Source organism: Lithobates pipiens, unplaced genomic scaffold, assembly GCF_037356315.1.
Source record: "Lithobates pipiens isolate NorthernLeopardFrog02 unplaced genomic scaffold, aLitPip1_a1.2 Scaffold_8, whole genome shotgun sequence".
Taxonomy (NCBI): Eukaryota; Metazoa; Chordata; class Amphibia; order Anura; family Ranidae; genus Lithobates; species Lithobates pipiens.
Genome location: NW_027507903.1, coordinates 587,113,029 through 587,140,682, shown reverse-complemented (window position 1 = coordinate 587,140,682; position 27,654 = coordinate 587,113,029). Strand labels below are relative to the sequence as shown.

The 27,654-nt window shown below is 41.1% G+C and overlaps 1 protein-coding gene across 8 annotated transcripts in view; it reads left to right on the top strand.

The window, feature by feature from the left end:
• The window catches only part of CACNA1A (calcium voltage-gated channel subunit alpha1 A), a 407,588-nt gene that overhangs the window by 326,241 nt on the left and 53,693 nt on the right, over positions 1–27,654 (top strand). For 5 of the 8 annotated variants that reach the window (XM_077470419.1, XM_077470425.1, XM_077470420.1 and 2 more), the window contains exons 37-42: positions 4,707–4,812; positions 6,533–6,652; positions 11,739–11,839; positions 18,260–18,369; positions 18,555–18,693; positions 24,303–24,416. In XM_077470419.1, the coding sequence (XP_077326545.1) occupies positions 4,707–4,812; positions 6,533–6,652; positions 11,739–11,839; positions 18,260–18,369; positions 18,555–18,693; positions 24,303–24,416 (690 nt within the window). The remainder of the gene's footprint in view (positions 1–4,706; positions 4,813–6,532; positions 6,653–11,738; positions 11,840–18,259; positions 18,370–18,554; positions 18,694–24,302; positions 24,417–27,654) is intronic. The other 3 variants (XM_077470422.1, XM_077470424.1, XM_077470421.1) reach the window with 1 other exon arrangement.

Here is a 27,654-nt window from a genome sequence, read left to right as displayed (position 1 = left end):
ATGGGGTGGCCAACTACATGGCAAATGATGTCCAATGTAGAAAAATATAAATGCAATCTATACACTGGGGGGAGAACTTCTGGGGGAATCTAAGATGGAAAAGGACCTGGGGGTCCTAGTAGATGATAGGTTCAGTAATGGCATACAATGCCAAGCTGCTGCTAACAAAGCAAACAGAATATTGGCATGCATTAAAAAGGGGATCAACTCCACAGATAAAACAATAATTCTCCCGCTCTACAAGATTCTGGTCCGGCCGCACCTAGAGTATGGTGTCCAGTTCTGGGCTCCAGTCCTCAGGAAGGATGTGCTGGAAATTGAGTGAGTACAAAGAAGGTCAACAAAGCTAATAAAGGGTCTGGAGGATATTAATTATGAGGAAAGGTTGCGAGCACTGAACTTATTCTCTCTGGAGAAGAGACTCTTGAGAGGGGATATGATTTCAATATACAAATTCTGTACTGGTGAACCCACAATGGGGATAAAACTTTTTCGAGGAAGGGAGTTTAACAAGACACGTGGCCACTCATTAAAATTAGAAGAAAAGGGGTTTAACCTTAAACTATGTAGAGCAGTGATTCTCAACCAGGGTTCCGTGGAACCCTAGGGATCCTCCAGAGGTTGCTAGGGGTTCCTTCAGCATTTGGCAATTTATGCCTCTCAGATAAGTTCCCATCGACACCATTGAACTTTTTAACTCTCTGTAAGGAGGTAATTCTTCCCAATTACCACAAGTGTAAGGACCATTCTTCCCACTGACCATCACACTAATGTATCATGAGTTGTAGATTTCTAATTTTTAGCAGGGGTTCCCTAAGACCGGAGAACTATTTCTAGGGTTCCTCTGTGTTGAAAAGGTTGAGAAAGACTGACATAGAGGGTTCTTTACTGTTAGAGCGACAAGGATGTGGAATTCCCTTCCACAGGCGGTGGTCTCAGCGGGGGGCATTGACAGTTTCAAGAAACTATTAGATAAGCACCTAAATGATCACAACATACAGGGATATACAATGTAATACTGACATATAATCACACACATAGGTTGGACTTGATGGACTTGTGTCTTTTTTTCGACCTCACCTACTATGTAACTACGAGCACTTTAAACTGCTGAAAACACTTCCTCACACACAAAGATGGGGGTCCAGTCCATCCCCATTTTCTCTGAAATGAAGGAAGGAATTGTTAACTGCCCAGGTGCCTTTTCCACGTTTTGGGAAATGGATGCAGAACTTAAGGCCCTGGGCAGGTTTCATAGCTTTTACTGAGAAATAAGCCTATGGCCTTACTGAGAAATAAGCCTATGGCCAGCCTTATAGCCATTACAGATAGTACAGAAACTGCCATTAGAGTAGGACAATACTGTGAACTTATACAAGTGATAAAATACAGTGTACGCTGCTCAGCCTGCAGTAGAAATGGTTAGTTCGATGATAGGGTAAGGGTTTTGCTGGAGCAGCAAAAAGCCGATTAGAGTTTGAATTTGTGATCCTCCAAACTTACTGCAAGGCAGGGCCAGGACAAGGGGTGGGCAGGAGGGACGCCTGCCCCTGGCACAATGGTTTATTGCAGGGGTAGGGGGCACCCTAACCCTAAGGGAAAGGGGGATGCAGTTTGGCATCATTGCCCTGGGCGCTGGATGACCTTGTCCCGGTACTGCCGCAAGGCCTGTGTAGCCTGAATATGATCATGGGCTTGGGTGAGTCTTGCTAACAAAGGTTAGGGCCTTCTGATCTATACTCTGTATTAGCTCTACTTCAGGTCTTTTGTAGCTGTTCCTATTACTCCATATCTTCCATGGGGAAGTGGACCTTTACCCATCCCTCTATCACACATCTGTAAACTATGGGGAACTGCACCTGACATCTTTACTGATCCCTTTTCTGTCTAAAACCTTTGATGATCTAATCTGAGAAAAGCTGTCCTCCTTACGTGTCCTAACAAACACCCATTTGGTAGAATAAGTCCCCTTTTGTCTTTCTCGGTGTGTAAAGCTTTAGGGATCATGTTGTGTGGCCAGAATATTACTTGGCAATTTCTGACTGATACAATAAGCTTCACAGCTTTGTTTGTGAATGTATTTCTTTTTCTCTTTTTACTCCCTCTCTCTCTCCCCCTATCTCACCTTCCCCCTCGTCTCACTCTCGCCTTCCTCCCGCTCCCAGCCACCCTCTCTCCCCTGTGCTCCCCCTATGTAGGAGTTCTAGTTCTCTAAAGAGATATTGCATGGGGGATTCCCTGCACGTTGCACGTCACAGTTCTGCATGCTGCATGCTCCAAGTTGGCCTGTTGGATTTGCCTGCCGATCTATGCTTTGGTTTGTGCTGGCTATTCGTTTTTTTTTTTTTTTCCATCTCTGCACTTCCAGAGTGGAGTGAAGATTTGGAACTTTGTGTTCCCCCATTTTACTCTGGAGGTGGAGATTTGTTTTGAAAAGGTTACTTGCTTGTAAACAGAACTCCAAGGCTCTGAACATTGCCATCATTTCTTTAAAAATTATTTTAAAAAAACAAACTAAAATAATACTAATAATACGAATAATAAAACCATTCACAAGCCACTCCATGGAGCTGGTGTTAGTATGATAAATACAATTTATATTATGGCAGCAGCTAGGATTACAAAAAAGGACCTCCCTAAAACTTTTTTCTTTACGTAGAGAAAATCATGTTGTAGGTTCCAGTACTTACTCTGTAAAATAAAAATATATTTTATTATGTATATTTTAGATAGAATTTATCCCAAATTTCTAATTCACATATCTTCCGCAAATATTCAATAAATATTAGTACTGTAGAAGTCATAGAAACTCCTATATAATGATAGTATTATTGGGATTTGAATAGTACTTTTAAGACACATTCAGGAAAACCAATAAAAATAAAGAAATCATCCATACTGTATGTACACATTGTGTGGGGACAGTAAAAATGCCTGCATAGCAGCCATATATGCATGTCTAGATAGATAGATAGATATAGATTGATTTAGATAGATAGATAGATAGATAGATAGATAGATAGATAGATAGATAGATAGATAGATAGATAGATAGATAGATAGATATTATTATTATACACGATTTATATAGCGCCAACAGTTTACGCAGTGCTTTACAATGTATAAGGGGGGGGGGGGGGGCAACACAATCACAGTACAATACAAAAGGTACAGGAGGGCCCTGCTCTTAGAGCTTACATTCTAAAGGGAGAAATAGATAGATAGATAGATAGATAGATAGATAGATAGATAGATAGATAGATAGATAGATAGATAGATAGATACATACATACATACATACATACATACATACATACATACATATTGATTAAGATGGATAGACGGGTAGATAGATAGATAGATAGATAGATAGATAGATAGATAGATAGATAGATAGATAGATAGATAGATAGATAGATAATAGATATAGATTGATTTGAGATAGATTGATATAGATAGATAGATAGATAGATAGATAGATAGATAGATAGATAGATAGATATTATTATTATACACGATTTATATCGCGCCAACAGTTTACGCAGTGCTTTACAATGTATAAGGGGGGGGAGCAACACAATCACAGTACAATACAAAAGGTACAGGAGGGCCCTGCTCTTAGAGCTTACATTCTAAAGGGAGAAATAGATAGATAGATAGATAGATAGATAGATAGATAGATAGATAGATAGATAGATAGATAGATACATACATACATACATACATACATACATACATACATATTGATTAAGATGGATAGATAGATAGATAGATAGATAGATAGATAGATAGATAGATAGATAGATAGATAGATAGATAGATAATAGATATAGATTGATTTGAGATAGATTGATATAGATAGATAGATAGATATAGATCAGTTGATGTAGATTGATTGATATAGATAGATAGATATAGATTGATTTAGATAGATAGATAGATAGATAGATAGATAGATAGATAGATAGATAGATAGATAGAGCCCTCTCCTGTCACCATTTTCCTCTTGGTGTCAGGAAAGCTAGGCAGAAGTGATTCATGCTGATAGCAGAGGCAGCAGACAGAAATTGAGACACAAAAAGTACACACTACAGGCATACTCCACTTTTAAGTACAAAATGGGGTTTATTTACTAAAGCTGCAAAGTGTAAAATCAGGCTCACGTCTGCATAGAAAACAATGAGCTTCTAACCTCGGCTTGTTCAATTAAGCTTTGGTAATAAAAGCTGGAAGCTCATTGGTTTCTATGCAGAAGTGATCCTGATTTTGCACTTTGCAGCTTTAGTAAATAAACCCCATTGTGTACTTAAAAGTTATTTATTTACATATAAATATAAATGCATATGTAATGAGCAAGTATGACTTCTCCAATGGACATGATATACTTATAGGCTCCAGAGAAACACATTTTAAGAAAATGAACCCACATTATATAGATTTACATTCATCTCCTTACATGTATATATAAAAATTGAAATAATATAGTCCCTCTTTAGCAGTAAAAATAAGTACTAAAGTAGTTCTAAGAGAGATATTTTAAACAGTAGCATATGATAGTTGTAGATGCTTTTTTCCTGTTGTACTTTTTTTTTTTTATTGTAGCATTGCATATAATCAGAGCCTTCTGAGTGCTGTATATAGGTGAGTAATTTATTTTAATTGCGGTAAGATCAGTCCATTCATGCTGTGTTTTCTGGGTCTTGCAGAGGCTCCTTCGAATGGACCTTCCTGTGGCTGATGATAATACTGTACATTTTAACTCCACTCTCATGGCTCTTATACGAACTGCACTGGATATCAAAATTGCCAAAGGTGAGATCACATTTTTTATTTATTTTTTATGTCCAGAACGGAGACTTTGAGAATAAAATAACGGTCTAACAGCAATCAACATGCTATGGACAGTAATTATTTAAAGGAGGTTGTAATATTACTGGTTACTGGTGGATATATTATATCTACATTTGTTATTCTGTACTCATTTCTGAAAGATGACCTAAAGTAACGGCTTTCTGTGTTGATGCAAGGGTTTTGTATTTTATACAAGTGTGAATAGGCCCTTAAAGTATCGTGTTTTCTTTGGAAATGTATAAAAGCTTTTTACTTCATAAGAGGGAGTAAAGTGAGAACATGTCTCGGAAACAGAAGGAAAGGAATTCCATTAAAGTGTTACTAAACCGAGAACCTGCATTCATATCTGGTCACCCACAGTACACAAAACATGGAAATGCAATCGTTTAGTAAATATAAACTGATAAACACCCGGCCCCTTAATCTACATGTGGGGCGCCGGACGTATGGCTTCCAATGGGGTTTTTTTTTTTTCCTTTAAGCATGTGATTAGAGCCAGAGGCTCTAATAGGCTTCAAAAAAGGGTGGGCTCGGGGGCGCAGAGCACTGCGCCACTAGGCCACCCAGTTGTGTGACAACAGCGAATGAATATTTGCTATTGTCCTCCTGATTCTCCTCCCAGCCAATTTAGGAAGCGGGTTCTGAGACCCGTCACCCGATTGGCCGAGAGGAGAAGTGATCCTGTTGGCCACCGGGAAGAAGGAGGGAGGAGACGCAGGGGGAGCTACCGTGAAGTTCCAGGAGGAGGAGACGCCACCAAGAGGAAGCGCTGCCTGTGACCTAGATGGGGTAAGTGCGGGGCTGGTGACTGACCTGGGGGGGTGCCTGTGACCAGAACGACTGGGTGGATTGTTTGCCGCCAACCCCCCCCCCCCCCCCCAACAAATATACCACCAGCCGCTACTGATAAATACCTTTTCTCATCAGCAGTATATAGCAGTCTTGTGACTTCTATCAGTACCTAGTAAAGCTTGTAGGAGAAGTTCTCAATCTCCCCTGATCCTTTGTCTGGACAGTGCTGATTAGCCCTGTGTTTACATTGCTGTGTTGATGAAATTGTGACCAACTGTTCTAGCCATTTGTATATTTTTTTTTAAAATATTTTTATTTTGCTCCTCAAAATAAAATAATTTTTATACATTATATTTGATATCTTGACAATTTATTCTGCACCTATAAAGTCCCAATTTTCTTTTCTCCTTACTATCAAATTCTGGGATGTGGTGCTCAAATCAAATTGGTGTGTTCGTGATCATAAAAAAAACATTTCATGTAGGAGGAGTTCTCATTCTCCCCTGATCCTTTGTCTGGACAGTGCTGATTGGCCCTGTGCTGATCACATGCATCCTCCCAAGAAAAAAAAGCAATGTACACCAAACTGAGCATGTGCAGGCCTTCCCCTAGCTCTGAGAATACCAGGTTATTTTTTTGGGGACAGTGGAAGAGGAGGATCAAACAGCCTTTATACAAAATGCAGAGGATTAACCCCTTAGGTTCTATAGTGAGTATAACAAGCATGCTTTACTGCATATACAGACTGATTTTACTGTTGTGGCTTTAGTAACACTTTAATGTCAGAATGTAAAACCTGCGCTGTATTTCTTTTACACTAATCGTTGCAACTTACTAAACCGTGAAATTATACTTAAGTGATATAATTTTTATCTGTGTGTTTTTTCAGGTGGTGCTGACAAACAGCAAATGGACAATGAGCTCAGAAAAGAAATGATGGCCATTTGGCCCAATCTGTCCCAGAAAACACTCGATTTGCTGGTGACACCCCATAAATGTAAGGAAAACGGTAAAGACATCCACAGAACCGATGAGTTTAAAGTAGAAGTTCGGTCAAATGCTAACTATACTTAAACCTGCTCCCAACCCCATTCTAAGCTCATTCTAACTATCCTGTGAATGGAAAGATGTGTAAGCTTACCTATACTGGGGGCGCCTTGGTCTGGTCACACGATCTCTCCAGCAGCCAGCTTCAGTGAAGAGGCGAGATCGATGACAACAGCTGCAGAGCCTATGTGATGATGTAATCCTTATGCCGTGTACACACAACAAATGTTGGATGTGAGCTTGTTGGCGGAAAGTCCGACCGTGTGTACGCTCCATCGGACATTTGTTGTCGGACTTTCCGCCAACAAATGTTGGTTAGCAGGTACTCAAATTTTCCGCCAACAAATGTGTGTTGTCGGACTTTGCGATCATATGTACACAAGTCTGTCGGACAAAAGTCCAAAGTACAAACACGCATGCTCGGAATCAATGCTCACCAAACACAACATTAGCAGATGGAGCCCCAAGGGTGGCGCATGACTATTGAACTTCATTTTTATCGGCTCGCCGTACGTCTTGTACGTCACCACATTTGTAATTGCTGGCCAACACTTGTGTGACCGTGTGTATGCAAGACAAGTTGGAGCCAACAGCCTTTAAACAAAATTCCACGGTTTTGTTGTCGGAAAGTCCGATCGTGTGTACGGGGTAACAGACTTACTTTGGAGCATCCGTTGTCAGCTGTCTCTCCCCTACACTGGGGCTGCTGCTGGATGCAAATCATGTGACTGGACTGGAGCATCCTCAGTATAAGTAAGGATAGATATCTTTCCTTTACAGATTAGTTAGAATAGGCTTGGAATGGGGGGGAGGAAGCAGTTTTAACTATAATTAGGTTTTCTTTGGACTTCCACCAATCCTTCAATGCTGTAAAAAGAAGAAGCCATACTTACCTTTCAAAATTACCAATTAATATGGATTCAACCTGTTGAGTCTGATTGAATTCTTAATTATACACAAGAATTCTGTGAATATATTTTATACCAGATGAAACAAAGAGTTAAAAAGCAAGTAAACGTCCATCTTTATATTTTACCTATAGGTAAGCCTATAATAAGGCCTACCTAGAGGTAGCGGAAATATCTCCTAAACGTGCGCCGTATAGGAGATTTTTACTGTGCATGCAGCTATCATGGGCGCATGCGCTCTGAAGGAACGGCCACCCGTGCTGTTCCTTCAGAGCCTTTTGCCGTGACCGGCGGCACCCGCGAGCATGTGGGAAGTGACGTCATCATGGCTCCGGCCAGTCACAGAGCCCCGAACCCGAAAGCAAGACTGGAAGGCTTAGTTTTCAGGTAAGTTTCACAAAATGTGCTAGTATGCGATGCAAACTAGCACATTATGTCTTTGCCTTGCAGGTAAGATAAAAAAAAAAAAACGTGCAGCGGTTTACAACTGCTTTAAAATTTATCTGTTATGAAAGCAATAATTCTGTTTTTTTTTTCCCCTTGCATGTGATTGGGTATTCTTTGCAAAGTGAATTTTCAGCACATTCCCTTCCAAAAGGAAAATTTAATTTACAAAGTGTACAACCGTCTATTTGCCTTTACAGTAAAACCTTGGTTTGAGAGTAACTTGGTTTGAGAGCGTTTTGCAAGACAAGCAGATTTTTTTAATACATTTTGACTTGATATACAATCGATGTCTTGATATAAAAGTAGCGTCATGTCACAACTGAGTATAAAAGAGAAGAGAAGCACCTCTAAGTGTAGCAATACAGTTTAATTTAATGAAGGTACAACATTTAGCAACTCACATGGTTGCCGATTAAAACAGGCACATCTAAGTATGCAGGCATCCGGGGTAAAGCTGTCCACATAGACCATCCCCCACACCACCATCGACGTCATTCCTTCCACGCTGCGCTCCATGAGCGATACAAGCCATGCTTTGAGATTGCTGTACTGCAGGGTAGTCTTCCTGGTCATGATTGCAGACTGACAGCAGTGAGAGCCGGCAGCAGGGCTGCTGATAGAAATCATGGGGCCCCGTACAGCCTACCTGATGGGGCCCCCTTTAGCCACATCCCTGGCCCCGCCCCTATACCGAGAGGCTAGGGTATACAGACAGCACCCCCCACCAATTTAACACAACTAGAGGATGATCAAATGAAATGGAATCAGTATACAGAGGTTAACTTTTTCTGAGAGATATTAAAGGAACACTCTAACCACAATGACCACTTCAGTGATTTGAAGTGATCAAAGGTGGTAGGAGTCAGTATGTGGGATGGCATATGAATATACCAAGGTGGTATAATGATTGGCTTCTAACACGGAGGGCTACACATAGATCAAAATTTGTCCGATTACTGCTAAACTGAATTTTGATGTGTGTGTACCCAGCTTTACCCAACTTCTTGCTTTAGCTGGCTTCTTCCAGCGCTGAATGGTTCCCTACAGCGCTTGTGTATGTTTTACTGACTATGGTGTCCTTTTATGAAGCAGTGAAATCTATTCACTACTTCATTCTCCGGCATTCACAGAGGAGATCTTTCTCCTCTGTATGTCAGTTTATAAAGCGGAGTAGATCGCTTCACCCTTGGAGGAGTGAAGCGATCTACAAACGCTTCTAACACTGGAGAACGGCCCCTAATACTGGAATCTCGTGAGACTTTACAAGATTACAGTATTAGAAATTCACCAATACACAGAGATGTCAATTTATTAAGCAGTGATAAATTATCACAGCTCAATACACTGACACACGGTGTGATTAATGTTAGTAAAATAAAGAGTCCCCCTACATAATATATACATGTATATACACAAACATTATATATATATATACACATTATATATAAATATGACAGGGGGACATGGTTACAGTGTTGGGGGGTCTGAACGAGGCATAAGGAAGTTAATCATCTTCCTCGTTCCTCCTCAGATCCCCCCAGATTCTCTCTTCACTCCCCGGTTCTCCACCTCTGAGCTGGTGAATCGGGGAATGTGAATTCTGACACAGATCGCCAGTGAAGCGCTGAGATCGCAGCTTCATAAAGTGACCGTTCCTGGGTCATTCAATGAGGATTCTCAGTGTGCGGAGATAATCGGCGGGAGAACAAATTCAAACACTTCTCCCCCCGATTATCTCTGGTTCATAAACTGTTTATGGGCTGTGATCAGCGGCGATCCTCTGGATCTCCACTGATCACTGCTTCACAAACAGACACCTAAGCCCAGTTGCTCACACTTCAGCCCCCCTGCGATGTGATGAGGTTTGGTGGAGGAAGAGGGCTCTGCAGCTGGCTGGAGCATGGAAACAGGTAAGTGAAAGAGTCTATCCCCCCCTCCACACACTGCAAGGTTGGACTTTATTTCATTTCCTGGAGATGGGCTGTATTATATATATGTATACACTTTCTTTGCTGTTAATACTCAACTTTATGAATATGTTAGGAATATACTGGGACTTTTCAGGTGCTATATAAATATATTCAACATACAACTATATTAAAATAATGATTTTGTGAAATGCATCTGTGTGTAGTCCCTGAAAAGTCCCATTATTTTCCTAACATATTCATGAATTTAGCTTTCACTTCCACCAGACCTGTCCTGCTGAGGTGCAGGGCAAGTTTGCAGCACAGATTTGTACAGAGGCAGAACGGGGATCACAGGAGAAGAATGCAATCTGTCACCTGTTATCTTGCCTTGAGGAGAGCTCCGGTGTTCTGTCCTTCCCGAGGAGGGGGGAGGGAGGCTCGGGTGCTGATAGGAATACACGTCCCCTCTTCTCTTATCCATAGACCCCTGTGTTATCTGAGATCCAGGCTCCTGCAGTGATGCTCTCCTCCTCCCTCAGTCAGCCCTGTGCAGTCAGACTTTTTTCTTTTTTTTTTATTATTCTAAATGCTGTTAAGATTGCTCGGGCCCCCCCTGCTGGCTGGGCCCGGTACAACAGGGTCAGCTGTACTGGCTTATCAGCGGCCCTGGCCGGCAGTGCGGGGGATTGTCTATGTGGACAGATTTACCCCGGATGCCTGCATCCTTAGATGTGCCTCTTTTAATCATCAACCATGTGAGTTGCTAAATGTTGTACCTTCACTAAATGTAACCATATTGCTACACTTAGAGGCTCCTCTCTTCTCTTTTATACTCTGTAGCTCCTGGATTTTGCTTCTAATCCCCTTGTGGAGGCTTCCATTCGTAAATGGACATTTTATGGTTACACAACCTGGTCACATTGCTATAATCTTTTTATATGGATTATAAACTGTAGGACTTATGAATAAATGGTTGTGGAACAAATCATTTGAGTTTCTATTAGTTCTTATTGGGAAATTCGCTTTGATATACAAGTGCTTTGGATTACAAGCATGCTTCCAGAACAAATTATGCTCGCAATCCAAGATTTTACTGTATTAAATCAACCCTAGTGACTCAGAAAGTGTTAGCCCTTGTACACACGGTCGGAGAATCCGTCGGAATGTGTCCTATCGGACCGCGTCGTCGGATAATCCGACTGTGTGTGGTATGCATCGGACTGATTCTGTCGGAATATCCGTCGGACCCAATTTTCCAACATGTTGGAAATATTTCCCAACCAACTGGTTCGATTGGACATATTCCGATCATGTGTCGAGAATTTTGATCGGACCAAGTGCCACGCATCCTCAGATCAAATTCCTACATCAAAGCTATTGGCTACTAGCCTGAATGTAGTCCCATCGTAACGAAATTACGTCATCACATTCTGAATGATCTGATTTTTCGACAACTTAGTCCGACCGTGTGTATGCAACAGTTTCGGACAAGATTCGACGGACAAAATCCGACGGATTTGGTTGTCGAAATCTCCGACCGTGTGTACAGGGGCTTAAAGCAAAGCATAAGCATGACTTGAAGCCAAGCTAACAGCATTTGTAGAAGGAGACATAAGCCAATAGCAACCCACGCATGTCTCTTTTGTCAGTTTTTGTTTTTTAAGGCACAGTTGTACAATACGGATGCCTGTTTTTGTAGTCGTGTACAGTAGTGATCATCTATGCATGCTTTAGCCAATTGTGTGTTCTCCCTGTCAGTGTGTTATCTATTCTGTTTTGTCAGCCACTGACCTAACCGTTGGGAAGATTTATGCTGCCATGATGATTATGGAGTATTACAGACAAAGCAAAGCAAAACGACTACAGGCATTGCAGGAAGAACAGGTAACTCGATCATAAAGATCTCACCAGAGACATGTTTACACAGAAAGCTCATCTGCATCTTATACTGCCATGTACTACAAAAAAAAATCTAGGCCCAGAACATATCTACCGGCTACAGCATAGCTCCCAACTGTCCCTGATTGCGAGGGACTGTCCCGGATTTGGAACAATGTCCCGCTGTCCAGATTTCCTCCTTATTTGTCTGATCTATATAGCTGTATATAAAATGCACTACTTATCTTTCAAAAAGTGTTTACCAGTGCTAAACCTTTCATCCAAATTCTAAGTTGCTTCATTTGTAAATTTCTAAAGCCAATATAAAGGCATAATAGTGGTTAAAAAAATAAAGCATTTGTGGATTTAATTCATTTTGTTTGTACAATTCTCCTTTTTACCGGGGCGTATCAAGGGGTGTGGCCTATGCCTACATACTTTTGCTAATAGGCGTCCCTCGTTCTCATCTCAAAAAGTTGGGAGGTATGTCTACAGTATGTGCAGGAAAAGAACATGACAAATATATTGAAAAGTAGACAAATCAAGCGGAAAAAAATGAAAAAAGCAAAGACATGGTTCAGTATAAAAAGAAAAAAAAAATGCTACTTTGATGAAAGGTTCTTTTGGATTTCCTTCTTGTAAATAGCAGGTTATGCACTGCTTAGGGAGTGTAAAACTATCAACAAAAAATAAAAATCTTATTAAACCTGGCTAAGGCTAGGTTCACCTTAGTGTGACTGCTATGTGATCCGATTTTGAGTGCATTATGTAATGCGACTTTGCTATTGACATGTTTTTGATACTAGTGCGTTTTTTTTTTGGTAGGGGAGGGAGACTGGTTGGCACCTGTTGGCATCCTGCAAAAATGTGTCAGAAAGCATGTAAATGCGTTTTGGGTGCATTTCCATTGAAGTCTATGGGGCCAAAATGCCACTGCAACTGCACCAAAGGGGTCCAACCCGGTACTAGCAAAGTGTACCTAATGAAGTGGCCGTTGAGTATATATTTCCCTTTTGACTTTTATAATTAAACCTTATTAAAGTCTTAAAGGGGTTGTAAACCCTCGTGGTTTTTCACCTCAATGCACACTATGCATTGAGGTGAAAAACCTCTTGTAGTGCACCAGCCCTCCAGAGCCCCCCCTTTTACTTACCTAAGCCCGATCGTTCCTGTGCCGGGGATGAGTACACCCACTCCAGCCGGTGTCTCAGGTCCTGATTGGATAGATTGATAGCAGCACAGCCATTGGCTCCTGCTGCTGTCAATCAAATCCAATGACACAAGAGCCGGGGGCAGAGCCAAGTCCTGCTGTCTGTGTCAATGGACGCAGCAGGCAGGACACGGAAGCGCACTCGGTTGATTGCCCCCGAGGGAAATCGCTTCTCCGACGGGGCACTCGAGAAGAGGAAGAACCACCAGTGCTACTGAGGGACCCCAGAAGAGGAGGATCGGGGCCACTCTGTGCAAAACTAACTGCATAGAGGAGGTAAGTATGACATGTTTGTTTGTTTTTTAAAACTGAACGTATCCTTTAAGCTGAGTATACACTAGTAGAATTTAAAGAAAAATTTGTATGGCAATTCACAGAACATTTGAATGTCATTTGGAAGTAGTTCAACATTTAATTTGCTTAAGGCCTCAGGCACAGTGGACATGATAAAAACACCAGTAGTGTTAGCTGTAGAAAGCTGTAGCTGTAGAATGAGTTTTTACAGTAGTGTTTTTCAGCATTTTTTTTTTAGGCGTGGTGTTTTTTAGCTTTTTTTGTGTGAAACTATACTCCCAAAAAAGCTTATGGCTCAAAAACGCTGATTCACGCAGAATAGCCAAGTTTTTCAGCTTTTATCAGGGTTAGAGCATTTTTACAGCTGAAAAACGCCTCTCAAAACCTACAAGTTCTGGGTTTTTCCAGCCAGAAAAATACCCCTGCCAAAAAACAGCAATAACAGCCTATGTGTGCATGGACACATAGATAACATGCTGGGGAGATTACTGGTTACAGAAAAAAACACCTGAAGCCAAAAACAGCAGCTGTAAAAACATACAGTGTGCACGAGGCCTTAAAGTGGTTGAAAAACCTTTACAACCACTTTAAACTACAGGCAAGCCTATAATTAGGCTTACATGTAGCTGCACAGGATATCTCCTAAACCTGCACGGTCTAGGAGATATTCCTGTAATTGCATGTGCCAACGTCATTGACACATGCGCACTTAAGCCAACTGAAGCAATGGCACGTGCGTTCTGTTGCTTCAGTTGTACTGTGCCGTTCCCGGCGGCTCCCGCGTGCATGCGCGGGAGTGACGTCATTGCGGCTCCGGCCAATCACAGCGCCGGTACTGCGATACCCGGAAGTAACCCCCGGGAGAGATGTTGCCGGCCGGAGAGGGAGACGAGGACGGCTGCGGGGGCTTCGTTCTCGGGTAAGTAATTCATAATGAGCTGGAAGGTGTCTTGCGGGTTTTTGAAATTCATACATTCTAGAACAATTTTCCTTCATTTCTTGTTAGTGGGGTTGAACAAAAGAATGTCATTTTGACCCCAATAATGATTAGAGTAACAAACAAACGTTCTTACAACATATGAATGCAGACCCATAGGTCAAAATCTATGTGCAAATAGTGCTTGCAATGAGTTAACCTCCCTGGCGGTACGATTATTTCGGATTTTAGGTGCTAAAAGCGGTACCATTATTTTGCATGAAAATTTGGCGTTTTATATTGTAGTCCTGTAATTCTTAGGAATAACTCTCTTAAATCTGTCCAAACCAGAGTCTAGCAGACATCCCGGGTATAATAAAGTTTGAAAAATGAAATCATAAATTATAATATAATAAATAATTATAAATAATTGTACCAAATAATAATATAACATAATAAAAATTATTCAATAATGTAATCAAATCAAAAACACAGAAATTTGCTCAGTTGCAGAATTGTCACTGTCATTACTTTTCAGTATTTGATGACGGATCTCCCCACAAATCGCTATCGCTCAATTCTGCGAGTGATTCCAATTTATTATCGCTGTTTTCTAGCTGGTCTAAAACCATTTTTGATGTAAAGGGACAGTTTTGGTTGCTATGGGCAATCTCCAGTTTCCAGGCATAAAGAACAGTTTTTATAATATAAAACTGCATGCAGGACACTGGGCAGACCACTAGGGATGAAGGAGATGTGAAATATTTACATACAGCAATGTAATCTGTAAGATTACATTATACTGTATGTATACTGTATGTTTCACTTTTTGAATTTGGCGCCGATCTCCGTCCCCATGCGTCTCAACGCTCGCAGGGAACGGAGATCGGCGATGTGATAGATCGAGCGAGACACGGCTTGCTCGTACAGCGGGGAGAAAATGCTGGATCCGAGGGAGAAGGTAAGTAAACCTCCTCCTGGATCCAGCGATGCAGTTCCGAGTCTGGCTCGGGGGTTACCGCTTTTGGTACAAAAATTTCACCCCGAGCCAGACTCGGGAAGATCGTCAGGGGGGTTAAAAAACTGAAATCAATACAAAAATTAAACCATCCCTATTAAACTAATACAATCAATCAATGACATGTGCATAATGCATATATGTGTTCTAAAACAATAAACATCTGCTCATGCCCCGAGGATCCACTGTGGAAGAAAGATACTGGCAAATCCCTGAAGGGACCACGGGTCTGTGAGAGACAGCCAAAGTGATTTTTGACTACAATTTGTCCTATGACAAGAGAGTAAACTACTTCTGGTGAGTAGGGATCTTTACTACACACGTGGTGGATTGGTGGCACTGGAAAAGTATCTAACAAATGCAGGGCACTTTATTTTATGTTGAAGATCGCACCATTTGCACATATCCATTGGGACTGAGCGCTTTAATATATCAACTTATTGTTGTTCATCTTACATAGTTAAATAGTAGGGTAGATCGAAAAAAGACCATCAAGTCCAACCTATGTGTGTGATTATATGTCAGTATTACCTTGTATATCCCTGTATGTTGTGGTCGTTCAGGTTATTGTTTATGAATATGAATTGTGCACGTCATTGATTGATTGTATTAGTTTAATAGGGATGGTTTAATTTTTACGTGTATTGATTTCAGTTTTGTAACTCATTGCAAAGTGCTATTTGCACATAGGTTTCGACCTATGGGCCTGCATTCATAACATTTGTATTTAAAAAATATTTGAATTAGTATTTTGATTCTCGAGTAGCAGCATTCACACATTTATCATATAATATTTTGGGTTTGCGCAGAATTTAATTTATATTCATAACACTTAAACCAAGTCAGAGGTTCAGAGTAGCAGCTGCAGCAAGTTATTCTACTACTAGTGTATACTCAGCTTAACTGTCTGAATTGTCAATATGCATAGCAAGTTGTAAAGCTATTAATGAGAAGACACCCAGTCTGGTACAATCTCATGTCTATGGCTCACACACGAGACTGCCAGTCTCGAGTCATTTAGGTAGGTTAGAAAACCTGTTTTGTTCCTTCTTGTGAAAAGTGGCACTTTAAGTGTCTGCGAGTTGCCTGTCCTCTTCCGCCCCACTCTGCTACCGATTAAAATATTTATGCACCCAGCAGCCAAGATCTATGCCTGAGGGAAGTTGGATCGTGCTTGCCAACCACCCTCTAAACTCTCTCAGTACCTTCAATAAAGTCTCACTAAACCTTCCATACAAAAATAACTTTCTAAGCTAGTATAATGCCCTACACTACATCCCCAGTATATTTGTACCTGAACACAAGTTTACACAAAAAATGTCATTATGTCTCGTATGCTACCGATGGAGGCTTTCTTCATTTCACTTTCTTGTTACAAGCACATTAACTGCTGTCACATGCACTGCTTCTACAAACTACAATTCCCATGATCCAATGCACCTGCTTATTATATTTCATATGCAACCCCATTTTATCAAGAGGAGGCTTCCTGTGCTAATATGTGGTGGCCCTGGCTGCAGTGGCATTAATACTGGCAGTAATACTGTAGACCTTCTTGGGGGATGAGTGGATGAGGGTGACTGTGTTCCTGCATAAAGACCATGTAGGCCAAAACACAGCCACTCTCATAACTGAAAAAGAATGACAGATTCTAAATACAGATTCGGTGATGTGATTTAAGGTGCTACTATCAGAATATACAAAAGGGACAACAGATGATGGTAATAAATTTGACTTTTGTTGTCTATTGTATTTAATGATAGTTGAAGTCAGAGTCTGGATACTGAGAAGACGTCTTACCCTAACTATGGCGACCTGAGGTGTGCCATGGTCGTGTGGAACAGTATGCTTAAAAATGGGCATACCCTGAGTATGAAATATGCAGTATGAGGGGTATGGGTGGGAGGAAACCAGAAAATGCTATCCAATGAGTGTGTAGGAAAGGAGGGGGGATTATAAGCCCCAGACTCCTCCTACAAACTCAGGCTAGCCAATGGCCAGCCTTCAAACTTTAAGCCAACAGACCTAGGAAGATACTCATATCCCTGTTATTGTATTATGCGAGCAAGGCCATCACTATGCACTGGAAACAATTGACCCCCCTCAAGTTTTGGAAAAGCCTGGTGAACGCCAGTTTGCCCCTTTATAAAGCCACCTACTCAGGCAGGGGTTGCCCGCAAAAATTTGAGAAGGTGTGGTCCTGCTGGTTAGACACTATGACAACTGCTGCAGTAAACAACCCCTAGGTTAACATTGTGATTTTAGTATGAGGATAGACTGAACCAGATACTCTTATGTCATATTATCCTGTCATTTTACCATTGTGCACAGAATCTCCTGAGCTAACCTCTCCCTATATTGGGGTTTAAGTTTGTGTTGCTCTGCCCTGTTGCGGTATGTTGCTGCCTCAGAGGTAGATTTTTTGTTATAGGATGTGCCTTGTTGTGGCCTGTTGCCGCAGCAGGAATGTGCCCCTGTGTGGGTAATGTTTGGCCCGCATGGGGCAGTCTGTATGCCAATGAAAAACTCAATAAAAAAGATAAAAAAAAAAAAAACTTGAAGCCAAACACAATGATGCAAACAGCCACCAGCACTAACACTGCAGCATTTATCAGAATGTACAAAGTAACTGGACTGGAAAATAAAAGATCGAAATTTAAGTGACATGGAACACATAGGCAGTTCATACTGGCAAATCTTACTTTGGGGTTGATTTACTAAAACTGGAGAGTACAAAATCTGGTGCAGCTCTGCATGGTAGCCAATCAGCTTCTAACTCCAGCTTGTTCAATTGCACTTTGACATGGAAGCTGACTGGTTTCTATGCAGTGCTCCACCAGTTTTTGCACTCTCGTATTTTAGTAAATCAACCCCTCTATGTTTAGCAAAGTACTTGGTGCTCCAGTGCTAGTGCACAATCACTCCCAGCTCTATATTCAATATTAGATTATACTGTCAGTGATGTCAGTCAGATTCAATCTTTTCCAGAACCGAACGCCCCTCATGTTTCAAAGGATGGAACCTCCATCACCCACACAAGATGGACCAATGGGACTAACCGCTCTAATGTCTTCTCAGAGGGAGCCAGGAGGAGACATGTGAGTATTATTTCTAGCTTATGCCTGTTGATTATTATTACAAACTGTATAAGAAGAATCATCTCCAATATGTGATATGGGTTTGAAAGTACTGTCTGTACAAAGTAATAAAAAAATATCCCTATATCGAAGTTATATATTCTCTTTTAGCAAATAATGTAGCCTATATTTTCATGGTGTTCCAGGAATATCCCTGAGGGTGGAATGAAGGAGAGTCAGTCTTGGATGACGCAAAGAGCACAGCAGATGTTCCAAAAGACGGGAACATGGAGTCCAGAGAGGGCCAGAGAACAAGAAAATACCAACAGCTGGCCAGATTCCCAGGTAAGGTTGCCATATACTTCAGAAAGAGGTCGAACTTGCAGGGATGATTAAACCACCCTCAGGCCAGCAAATTTCTTGAGCACTGTCACAGTGCTCTATAAACTTGGTCTACAGTGCCTTGAAAAAGCATCCATACCCCTTGAAATTTTCCACATTTTGTCATGTTATTACAACTAAAAACGTAAATGTATTTTAATGGAATTTTATGTTATAGACCAACCAATGCAAAGTGGCACATAATTGTGAAGTGGAAGGTAATTGATAAATGGTTTTCAAATTTTTTTACAAATAAATATCTGAAAAGTGTGGTGTACATTTGTATTCAGCTCTTTTTTCTCTGATACTCCTAACTAAAATCTAGTGGAACCAATTGCCTTCAGAAGTCACATAATTAGTAAATAGAGTCCACCTGTGTGTAATTCAATCTCAGTATAAATACAGCGGTTCTGTGAAGCTCTCAGAGGTTTGTTAGAGAACCTTGGTGAATAAAAACAGCACCATGAAGGCCAAGGAACACACCAGACAGGTCAGGGATAAAGTTGTGGAGAAGTTTAAAGCAGGGTTAGGTTCTAAAAAAATGTCCCAAGCCTTGAACATATCACGGAGCACTGTTCAATCCATCATCCAAAAATGGAAAGAGTATGGCACAACTGCAAACCTACCAAGACATAGCCGTCCCCCTAAACTGACAGGCCGGGCAAGGAGAGCATTAATTAGAGAAGTAACTCTGGAGGAGCTGCAGAGATCCACAGCTCAGGTGGGAGAATCTGTCCACAGGACAACTATTAGTTGTGCACTCCACAAATCTGCCCTTTATTGAAGAGTGGCAAGAAGAAAGCCATTGTTGAAAGAAAGCCATAAGAAGTCCCGTTTTCAGTTTGCGAGAATCAATGTGGGGGACACAGCAAACATGTGGAAGAAGGTGCTCTGGTCAAATGAGATCAAAATTGAACTTTTTTGCCTAAAAGCAAAATGTGCGGTGGAAAATGAACACTTCACATCAGTCTGAACACACCACCCCCACCGTGAAAAATGGTGGTGGTGGCATCATGTTGTGGGGATGCTTTTCCTCAGCAGGGACAGGGATGCTGGTCAGAGTTGATGGAGCAAAATACAGGACAATCTTGTTAGAGTCTGCAAAAAGACTTGAGACTGGGGCAGAGGTTTAACTTCTAGTAGGATAACGACCCTAAACATACAGCCAGAGATACAATGGAATGGTTTAGATCAAAGCATATTCGTGTTAGAATGGCCCAGTCAAAGTCCAGACCTAAATCCAATTCGAGAATCTGTGGCAAGACTTGAAAAATGCTGTTCTCAAATGCTCTCCATCCAATCTGACAGAGCTTGAGCTATTTTGCAAAGAAGAATGGGCAAAAAATGTAACTTTCTAGGTGTACAAAGCTGGTAGAGACATCCCCATAAAGACTTGCAGCTGTAATTGCAGTGAAAGGTGGTTCTACAAAGTATTGACTCCGGGGGGGCTGAATACAAATGTACCCCACACTTTTCACATATTTATTTGTAAAAAATTTGGAAAACCATTTATCATTTTCCTTCTACTTTACAATTATGTGCCACTTTGTGTTGGCCTATCACATAAAATCCCAATAAAATAAATTTAAGTTTTTGGTTGTAACATGACAAAATTGAAAATTTCAAGGGGTTTAAATACTTTTTCAAGACACTGTATATATATATAGGGATGAGGGGGACAGTCTGTGTTGTCTATTGAGTAAATAATTTTGTCAGGAAAGTTTCAGATTGATTGGTAGGTGTCAGCCTGCCACCACATACTACATGTCACCAAAAAAAGACAAATCGAGTGACTGGCCTATCCTATAAATGGGTAGCTTAAAGAGGTGTTCCAGCCTGGGAAAGTTTTTATTTTAAAGTCAGCAGCTACAAATACTGTAGCTGCTGACTTTTAATATATGGACACTTACCTGTCCAGGCAGGGAGCCCGCAATGTCGGTACCCCAATCGATCTTTGGCCGTCGGATGCTGCTGCCACAATCTCTACTGATGGAAACTGGCAGTGAAGCCAACAGGCTGTTCCCTACTGCCCCTGAGGCGGAGGAAAGAGTTGGGGGGCCGAACTTCCCAGGAATGGCGCCGTCTTTCAGCTTCACAGATGGTTCCCTACCCCCCCCCCCCCCCAAAGATGATAAATGTGGCACCGGAGGAGGGGGAAGCAAATAAGTGGAAGTTCCACTTTTGGGTGGAACTCCGCTTTAAAGTAAATCAAATCTGTCTTAAAATGTGCCTTTGGTAGCAATAGGGCTGCTGTTCTTAACCATGTTTAGGCCAGATCAGGATCACTTTAATACAATGTACATCTTAATTACTATTATTATTATTACTTGGACTGTTCTTAAAGTGGAGGGCCACCCTGAAAAAAAAAAAATACATTAAAAATGTAAAAGATATCATTAAAAAAATGATTTTTATTTTTTTTTAACTTACCAGAAATGCCTGTTGCTAGTCACATCATCCTAATCTGCCTCTTCCTCCGCCACGGAGATCTTCTTTCGTCTCTCCTCCGTGTGGCGTCTTCTGGGTAATGGGTCGCGCTGTGTTCTGGGAACTGTGTGTCCCAGAACACAGCGCGCCCCATTCACAAAGCGCTGCGTGACTCGCGCATGCGCAGTAGGAAACGGGCAGTGAAGCCGCAAGGCTCCACTGCCTGTTTCCCTTAGATAGAATGGCGGCGCCGAGAGTCGAGGGATGGGTCAGCCTCGGGCGGCCGACATCACGGGCGCCCTGGACAGGTAAGTGTGTTTATTAAGTCAGCAGCTACAGTGTTTGCAGCTGCTGACTTTTAATTTTTTTTTTTTAAACCGGCCCTCCTCTTTAAATTCTGCCTAGGGTTCCCTTGTTTGAGGACTTTGTGTCATCAAACAATTCCTGTCTCTGTATACTGAAGACAGTAGGGTAAACATTTTCACTTCAGACCCAAATTGTAAGCGGTATTAATATACTTGGTGATCCTTACATTTGGTGGATACACTTGATTTCTTTTCTTATGATTTTTTTTTTCCTTTATTTTCACCTGGTGATCCAACCAGTAGCACAATTCCTGTTTTTGAGGTTCTCCGCACCACTGGAGGAGCAACAGAGACACAGCAGTCTGGGGGGAGGATAGTGTTAGATGGACTTGTCTAACAATTAAAAGCAGAACTCCAGAATAACACGTTTTAAGTAGTTACAGCAACAGTTTTTTTTTTCTTTTGGGATAAATTAATAAAGACTTACCACTCCAAGCACCTCTGTCAGTTTTAAATGGTTTGTCTAAGCCCCATAGCTGCCATTTGTGCTGGACAGGTTAGCCCAGTTGAAAACCAGACTTACTGACAGGATCAACAAGTGAAAATAAAGGAAAAAAGCCTAAAAAGGAAACTAATGCAGCCATCACATCTAAGAATTAGGATAATACATTTTTGTTTTTGGGTTACAGCTTCAGATAATAATAATGCTACTAATTTCTGCAAGATCTAATTTTTCATGGCTGAACCATAGGAAAACCTGTTACAGGAAAAGCATGAAGGATAGCATTTCTTGCCATTGCTTCTGAAAATGCTTATGCTTGTTGCCTGATTGTCAAGTCATACTAATGCACTGGCTTTAATGTTTCCTGTGTCACCAATCTAAAACATATTTGACACTTTTGACACTCATTTTCAAGCATGTTCCAGGTCCGTGACCCTGTTTTGGTTTACACCCAATGCTTTGGTTTCCTCCATCAGTACAAAACATGATTGTCTTCTGACTAAAGTTTCCTAGAGAGCATATATCAAACACAAGGCCCATGGCCCAAATCCGGCCCACCATGCTTTGGCATGTGGCCCTCCCATCCAGTTTTGCAGCTGGAACATAGTGGAACTCCAGTACACCACCTTCAGCTCTCACCCTCTGCTCCCCGCTTTCAAGCATGTTCTAGGTCCATTAACCTGTTTGGATTTACCCCAGATGCTTTGGTTTCCTCCATCAGTACAAAACTTGATTGTCTTCTGACTAAAGATTCCTAGAGCACATATATCATACACAAGGCCCGTGGTCTGAATCCGGCTCACCAGGCTTTGGCATGTAGCCCTCCCACCCAGTTTTGCAGCTGGGACATAGTGGAACTCTAGTACGCCACCTTCAGCTCTCACCTTCTGCTCCCCGCTTTCAAGAATGTTCTAGGTCTGTGACCCTGTTTGGGGTTACACCTGATGCTTTGGTTTCCTCCATCAGTACAAAACATGATTGTGTTCTGACTAAAGTTTCCTAGAGTGCATATGTCAAACACAAGGCCTGTGGCCCGAATACGGCCCACTAGGCTTTGGCATGTGGCCCTCCGACCCAGTTTTGCAACTGGAACATAGTGGAACTCCAGTACACCACCTTCAGCTCTCACCTTCTGCTCCTTGCTGTCACTTGTAAACACAGAAGCCTTTATGTGTTTATAAGGGACAGCTTTGCTCTTAGTGGCACCCTGGTTTAACAGATCCCTGCATGCACTCACTATGGGGACAGATCTCCAGAATCTGAGAAAGTGACCAATCTCCCTGCAAAGCAGAGTTGTCTACACAGAGAGGTAATAGAGCTGAATACATGGGTAGTAGAACTGCCTATATAGGGAGGTACTGGAACTGGGCTGGGTAGAAGAGAGAGATGTGAGGAAGCTTGGCGCAGGGGTGTGCAGGGTTGTGGTTTCACACTGTGCATAGCATACCCCTAAACCCCGCACTCTGTACACAGCACACCCCTGAACTCTGTACATAATGCACTCCTGAACCCTGCACTCTGTATGTAGAGCACCCCAAATACAACCGACACTTTGAGAGCAACTAGACTGCATTAAAAGTGCCCTGAACATGAATTCTAATGGGCAAGGTCTAATGTAAGGTTCTTTGTAATTTCTCAGTGCTAAATAAATACAGAATTTAATAATAATAATAATAAAGAAAAAAAAGTCGGTGAACCCCCTCACACATATATACAGTGTAGCTTCCTCCTAAAAAAGTTAAATAGTGTAGCCCCCTCCTCAAACAATGCAGCCCCCCTCCTCGCACATGCAAACAATGAAAGCCCCCTCCCTCTCACACATATATTTAGTATAGACCCCTCCTCAAACAATACAGCCTCCTTCCTCACAAATGCAAACAATGCAGCCCCCCTCTCTCTCACACATATATTTAGTATAGTATTTAGACCCCTTCTCAAATATACAAACATTGCAGCTCCCCTCACATTTCCAGACAATGCAGCCCCCATCCACAGTAACTCACTGCTGTCCTGAAGATGTGGGCAGTCATGGGTGGGCATGCTTGGCCATATGTTGTGAAAGTACAAGTGTCTTTCTATAAAATTCCTGTTCCCTGGAAGCAGAGATGGCAGGCTGTAGGTGGCAGAGTAAATGGTAGCTGGGTCAGCGGCAGTGCTGAACAGGTGGCAGGCAAGTCTTGGGAGGATGCAGCTTGCTTCACAGTGCCCCCCCTCCTTACATGAAAACACTGGACCCAGGGCACGTGCCCCTCCTGTTGCCCCCCACTTCCCCATGTCCTGGCCCTGTTTCTAAAAAAAAAGATCTTGTTTTGTAAAAATGACTCTGTCTATATTCACAGCTGGTGGAGATGACCGAGATGAGTCGAGATGGTTACTCAGACAGTGAGCAATATCTTGTGATAGAAGGGCATGGCAGAGCTGCCTCAATGCCACGACTACCTGCAGACAACCAGGTAAGTACTTCCTCCTGATTCCAAGTTCTTGTTCACCATGACACAGCCACGTTACAAAAAAAAAATCATTGTTTCATGGTTGAAACTAACATAGTAAAAGAATTATAGTCATAGCTAATGAAATCATTTGAGAATTGAGGATTTGTTTCCTGGCCTTTATATATTCTTAATAACTAATTTAAACAAACCAAAAACCATATAAACTCTCCATGCAGTTTACCAATGCAAAAGACTTCTGAAAAATATATTTTAACTAAATTATCATTGTATCAAATTACTGTATCCTTGAGGTCTCATTCACACTATGGGGTTGATTTACCAAAGGCGTTTCAGCTGTTCACTTAGTAAAGTGAATTTTCAATTTGCAAGGTAATTTTCACTTAGCTTAGTGAATGTGGGCAGATTAACGTTGCAAAAAAAAGAAAAAAAATTAAAAAAAAAAAAAAAATATATATATATATATATATATATATATATATATATATATATATATATATATATATTTATATATATATATATATATATATATATTTTTATATATATATATATATATATATATATTTATATATATATATATATATATATATATATATATATATTTATATATATATATATATATATTTATATATCCAGTCACATGCAGGAAAATATTCTCTTGCAAAGTAAACATTTACTTTAAGCCCTTGTTCATGACAATTCGCACCTTATTTTCAGCAATGGAACCGTTCAAATTGTTGCGACTGAAGTCGCAGTGACTTTGAAAAGGGTTCCTGCACTGCTTTTCTGCAGTTCCATTGTGACTTGCATTGACTTCTGTTAAGTGAAGTTGCAAGCCACAATAAAAATGCAGATCCAAATCGCACTGATCTTCGGATTTGAAATGGCGCTGAAGTAGCGTGATTTCAAAGCCGCACTGGTGTGAACCAGGGCTAAAGGGTGAACAGCTTAGTGAACTCCAGGTTGAAGGAAAGAAAATTGCATAATCTATGGCCAGCTTAAGTTGTCACAGGAACAAGTATTCTCTTTGAAAAGTTACCCCTCAATTCTTGCTTTGGTGGCATCTCAAAATTTTGGATTTACCCTAAGCTTCATTCCTGGTGACAATGTTGGTCAGGACAAATTAATTTAATTAACAGGGACATAGACAGAAATAAAAACCTGACAATGGTTTTATCCTTTCACTACTCTGTCCAAATCTAAAAAAATGTTTGTCTTTAGTTATACTGTAACCTTTAGCTGTACTCTTTGATGTACAGAGCATCCGGAAAGTATTCACAACGTTTCACTTTTTCCACATTTTGTTATGTTACAGCCTAATTCCAAAATGGACTAAATTCATTATTTTCCTCAAAACTCTACAAACAATACCCCATAATGACAACATGAAAGAAGTTTGTTTGAAATCTTTGCAAATGTATTAAAAATAAAAAAACAAAAAAATCCCATGTACATAAGTATTCACAGCCTTTGCCATGACACGCAAAACTGAGCTCAGGCGCATCTTCTTTCAACTGATCAGCCTGTAGTAAATTCTGTTGATTGGACATAGTTTACAGTGCGTGTCAGAGCACAAACCAAACCATTAAGTCCAAGGAATTTTCTGTAGACCTCCGAGACAGGATTGTATGGAGGCGCAGATCTGGGGAAGGGTATTGAAAATATTGTAAAGCATTGAAGATGCCAATGAGCACAGTGGCTTCCATCATCCATAAATGGAAGAAGTTTGGAACCACCAGGACTCTGCCTGGTCAAACTGAGCGATCAGAGGGAGAAGGGCCTTAGTCAGGGAGGTGACCTGATTGTCACTCTGACAGAGCTCCAGTGTTTCTCTGTGGAGAGAGGAGAACCTTCCAGAAGAACAACCATGTCTGCAGCACTCCACCAATCAGGCCTATATGGTAGAGTGGCCAGACGGAAGCCACTACTCAGGAAAAGGCACATTACAGCTAGGGTTGCCTCCTCATCCCTTTAAACCCAAACACATATTAATTACACAGGTTCATTGGCTGATTAAGGTGGAAACTAAACTCACTTAGTGTCTAACCTGCATTCAATTAGCCTCAAAACCTATGTAATTAATATGTGTTCGGGTTTAAAGGGATGACAGCCCATCTGGAGTTTGCCAAAAGGCACCTGAAGGGCTCTCAGACCATGAGAAACAAAATTCTCTGGTCTAATGAAACAAAGATTGAACTCTTTTGTGGAATGGCAAGTGCCATGTCTGGAGGAAAGGAGGCAACGCTCATCACCTGGCCAATACCATCCCTACAGTGAAGCATGGTGGTGGCAGCATCATACTGTGGGGATGTTTTTTAGCGACAGGGACTGGGAGACTAGTCAGGATCAAGGGAAAGATGAATGCAGCAATATACAGAGACATCCTTTATGAAAACCTGCTCCAGAGTGCTCTGGACCTCAGACTGGGGCAAAAAGGTTCATCTTCTAACAGGACAATGACCCTAAGCACACAGCCAAGATATCAAAGAAGTGGCTATGGGACAACTCTGTGAATGTCCTTGAGTGGCCTACCCAGAGCAAAGACTGGAACCCAATTGAACATCTCTGGAGAGATCTGAAGATGGCTGTGCACCGTCGCTCCCCATCCAACCTGATGGAGCTTGAGAGGTCCTGCAAAGAAGAATGGGAGAAACTGCCCAAAAATAGGTGTGCCAGGTTTGTAGCATCATACTCAAAAAGACTTGAGGCTGTAATTGGTTCTTAAACAAAGTATAGAGCAAATGTTGTGAATACTTATTTATGTACATGGGATTTTTATTTTAATACATTTGCAAAGATTTCAAACAAACTTCTTTCGCGTTGTCATTATGGGGTATTGTTTTAGAATTTAGAGGAAAATAATTAATTTTATTGATTTTGGAATAAGGCTGTAACATAACAAATTGTGGAAAAAGTAAAGCGCTGTGACTACATACCAGATGTATGTGAGCCACAAGTTCTGTTTACAGCTGGGGCTCACGTGCTGTACAATAACATTATTTATGGGAATATGTAGTGTGAACTGACCCTTAGTTGTACCAGATTGGGAGATGGGCATTGGTGACAATCTGTGCATAGTATATGAAAACAGTAAGTGGAACTCCAGGCAAATATAGAAGATGATCATGTATTTCAAGTTATTTATTCAATAAAAATCATGAAATGTATTTAAAACTATTGTTATCTGAAATCTAAGTCCCCTACTTAATAAAATTTGAACTGAGAGCAGAAATGCCAGAAA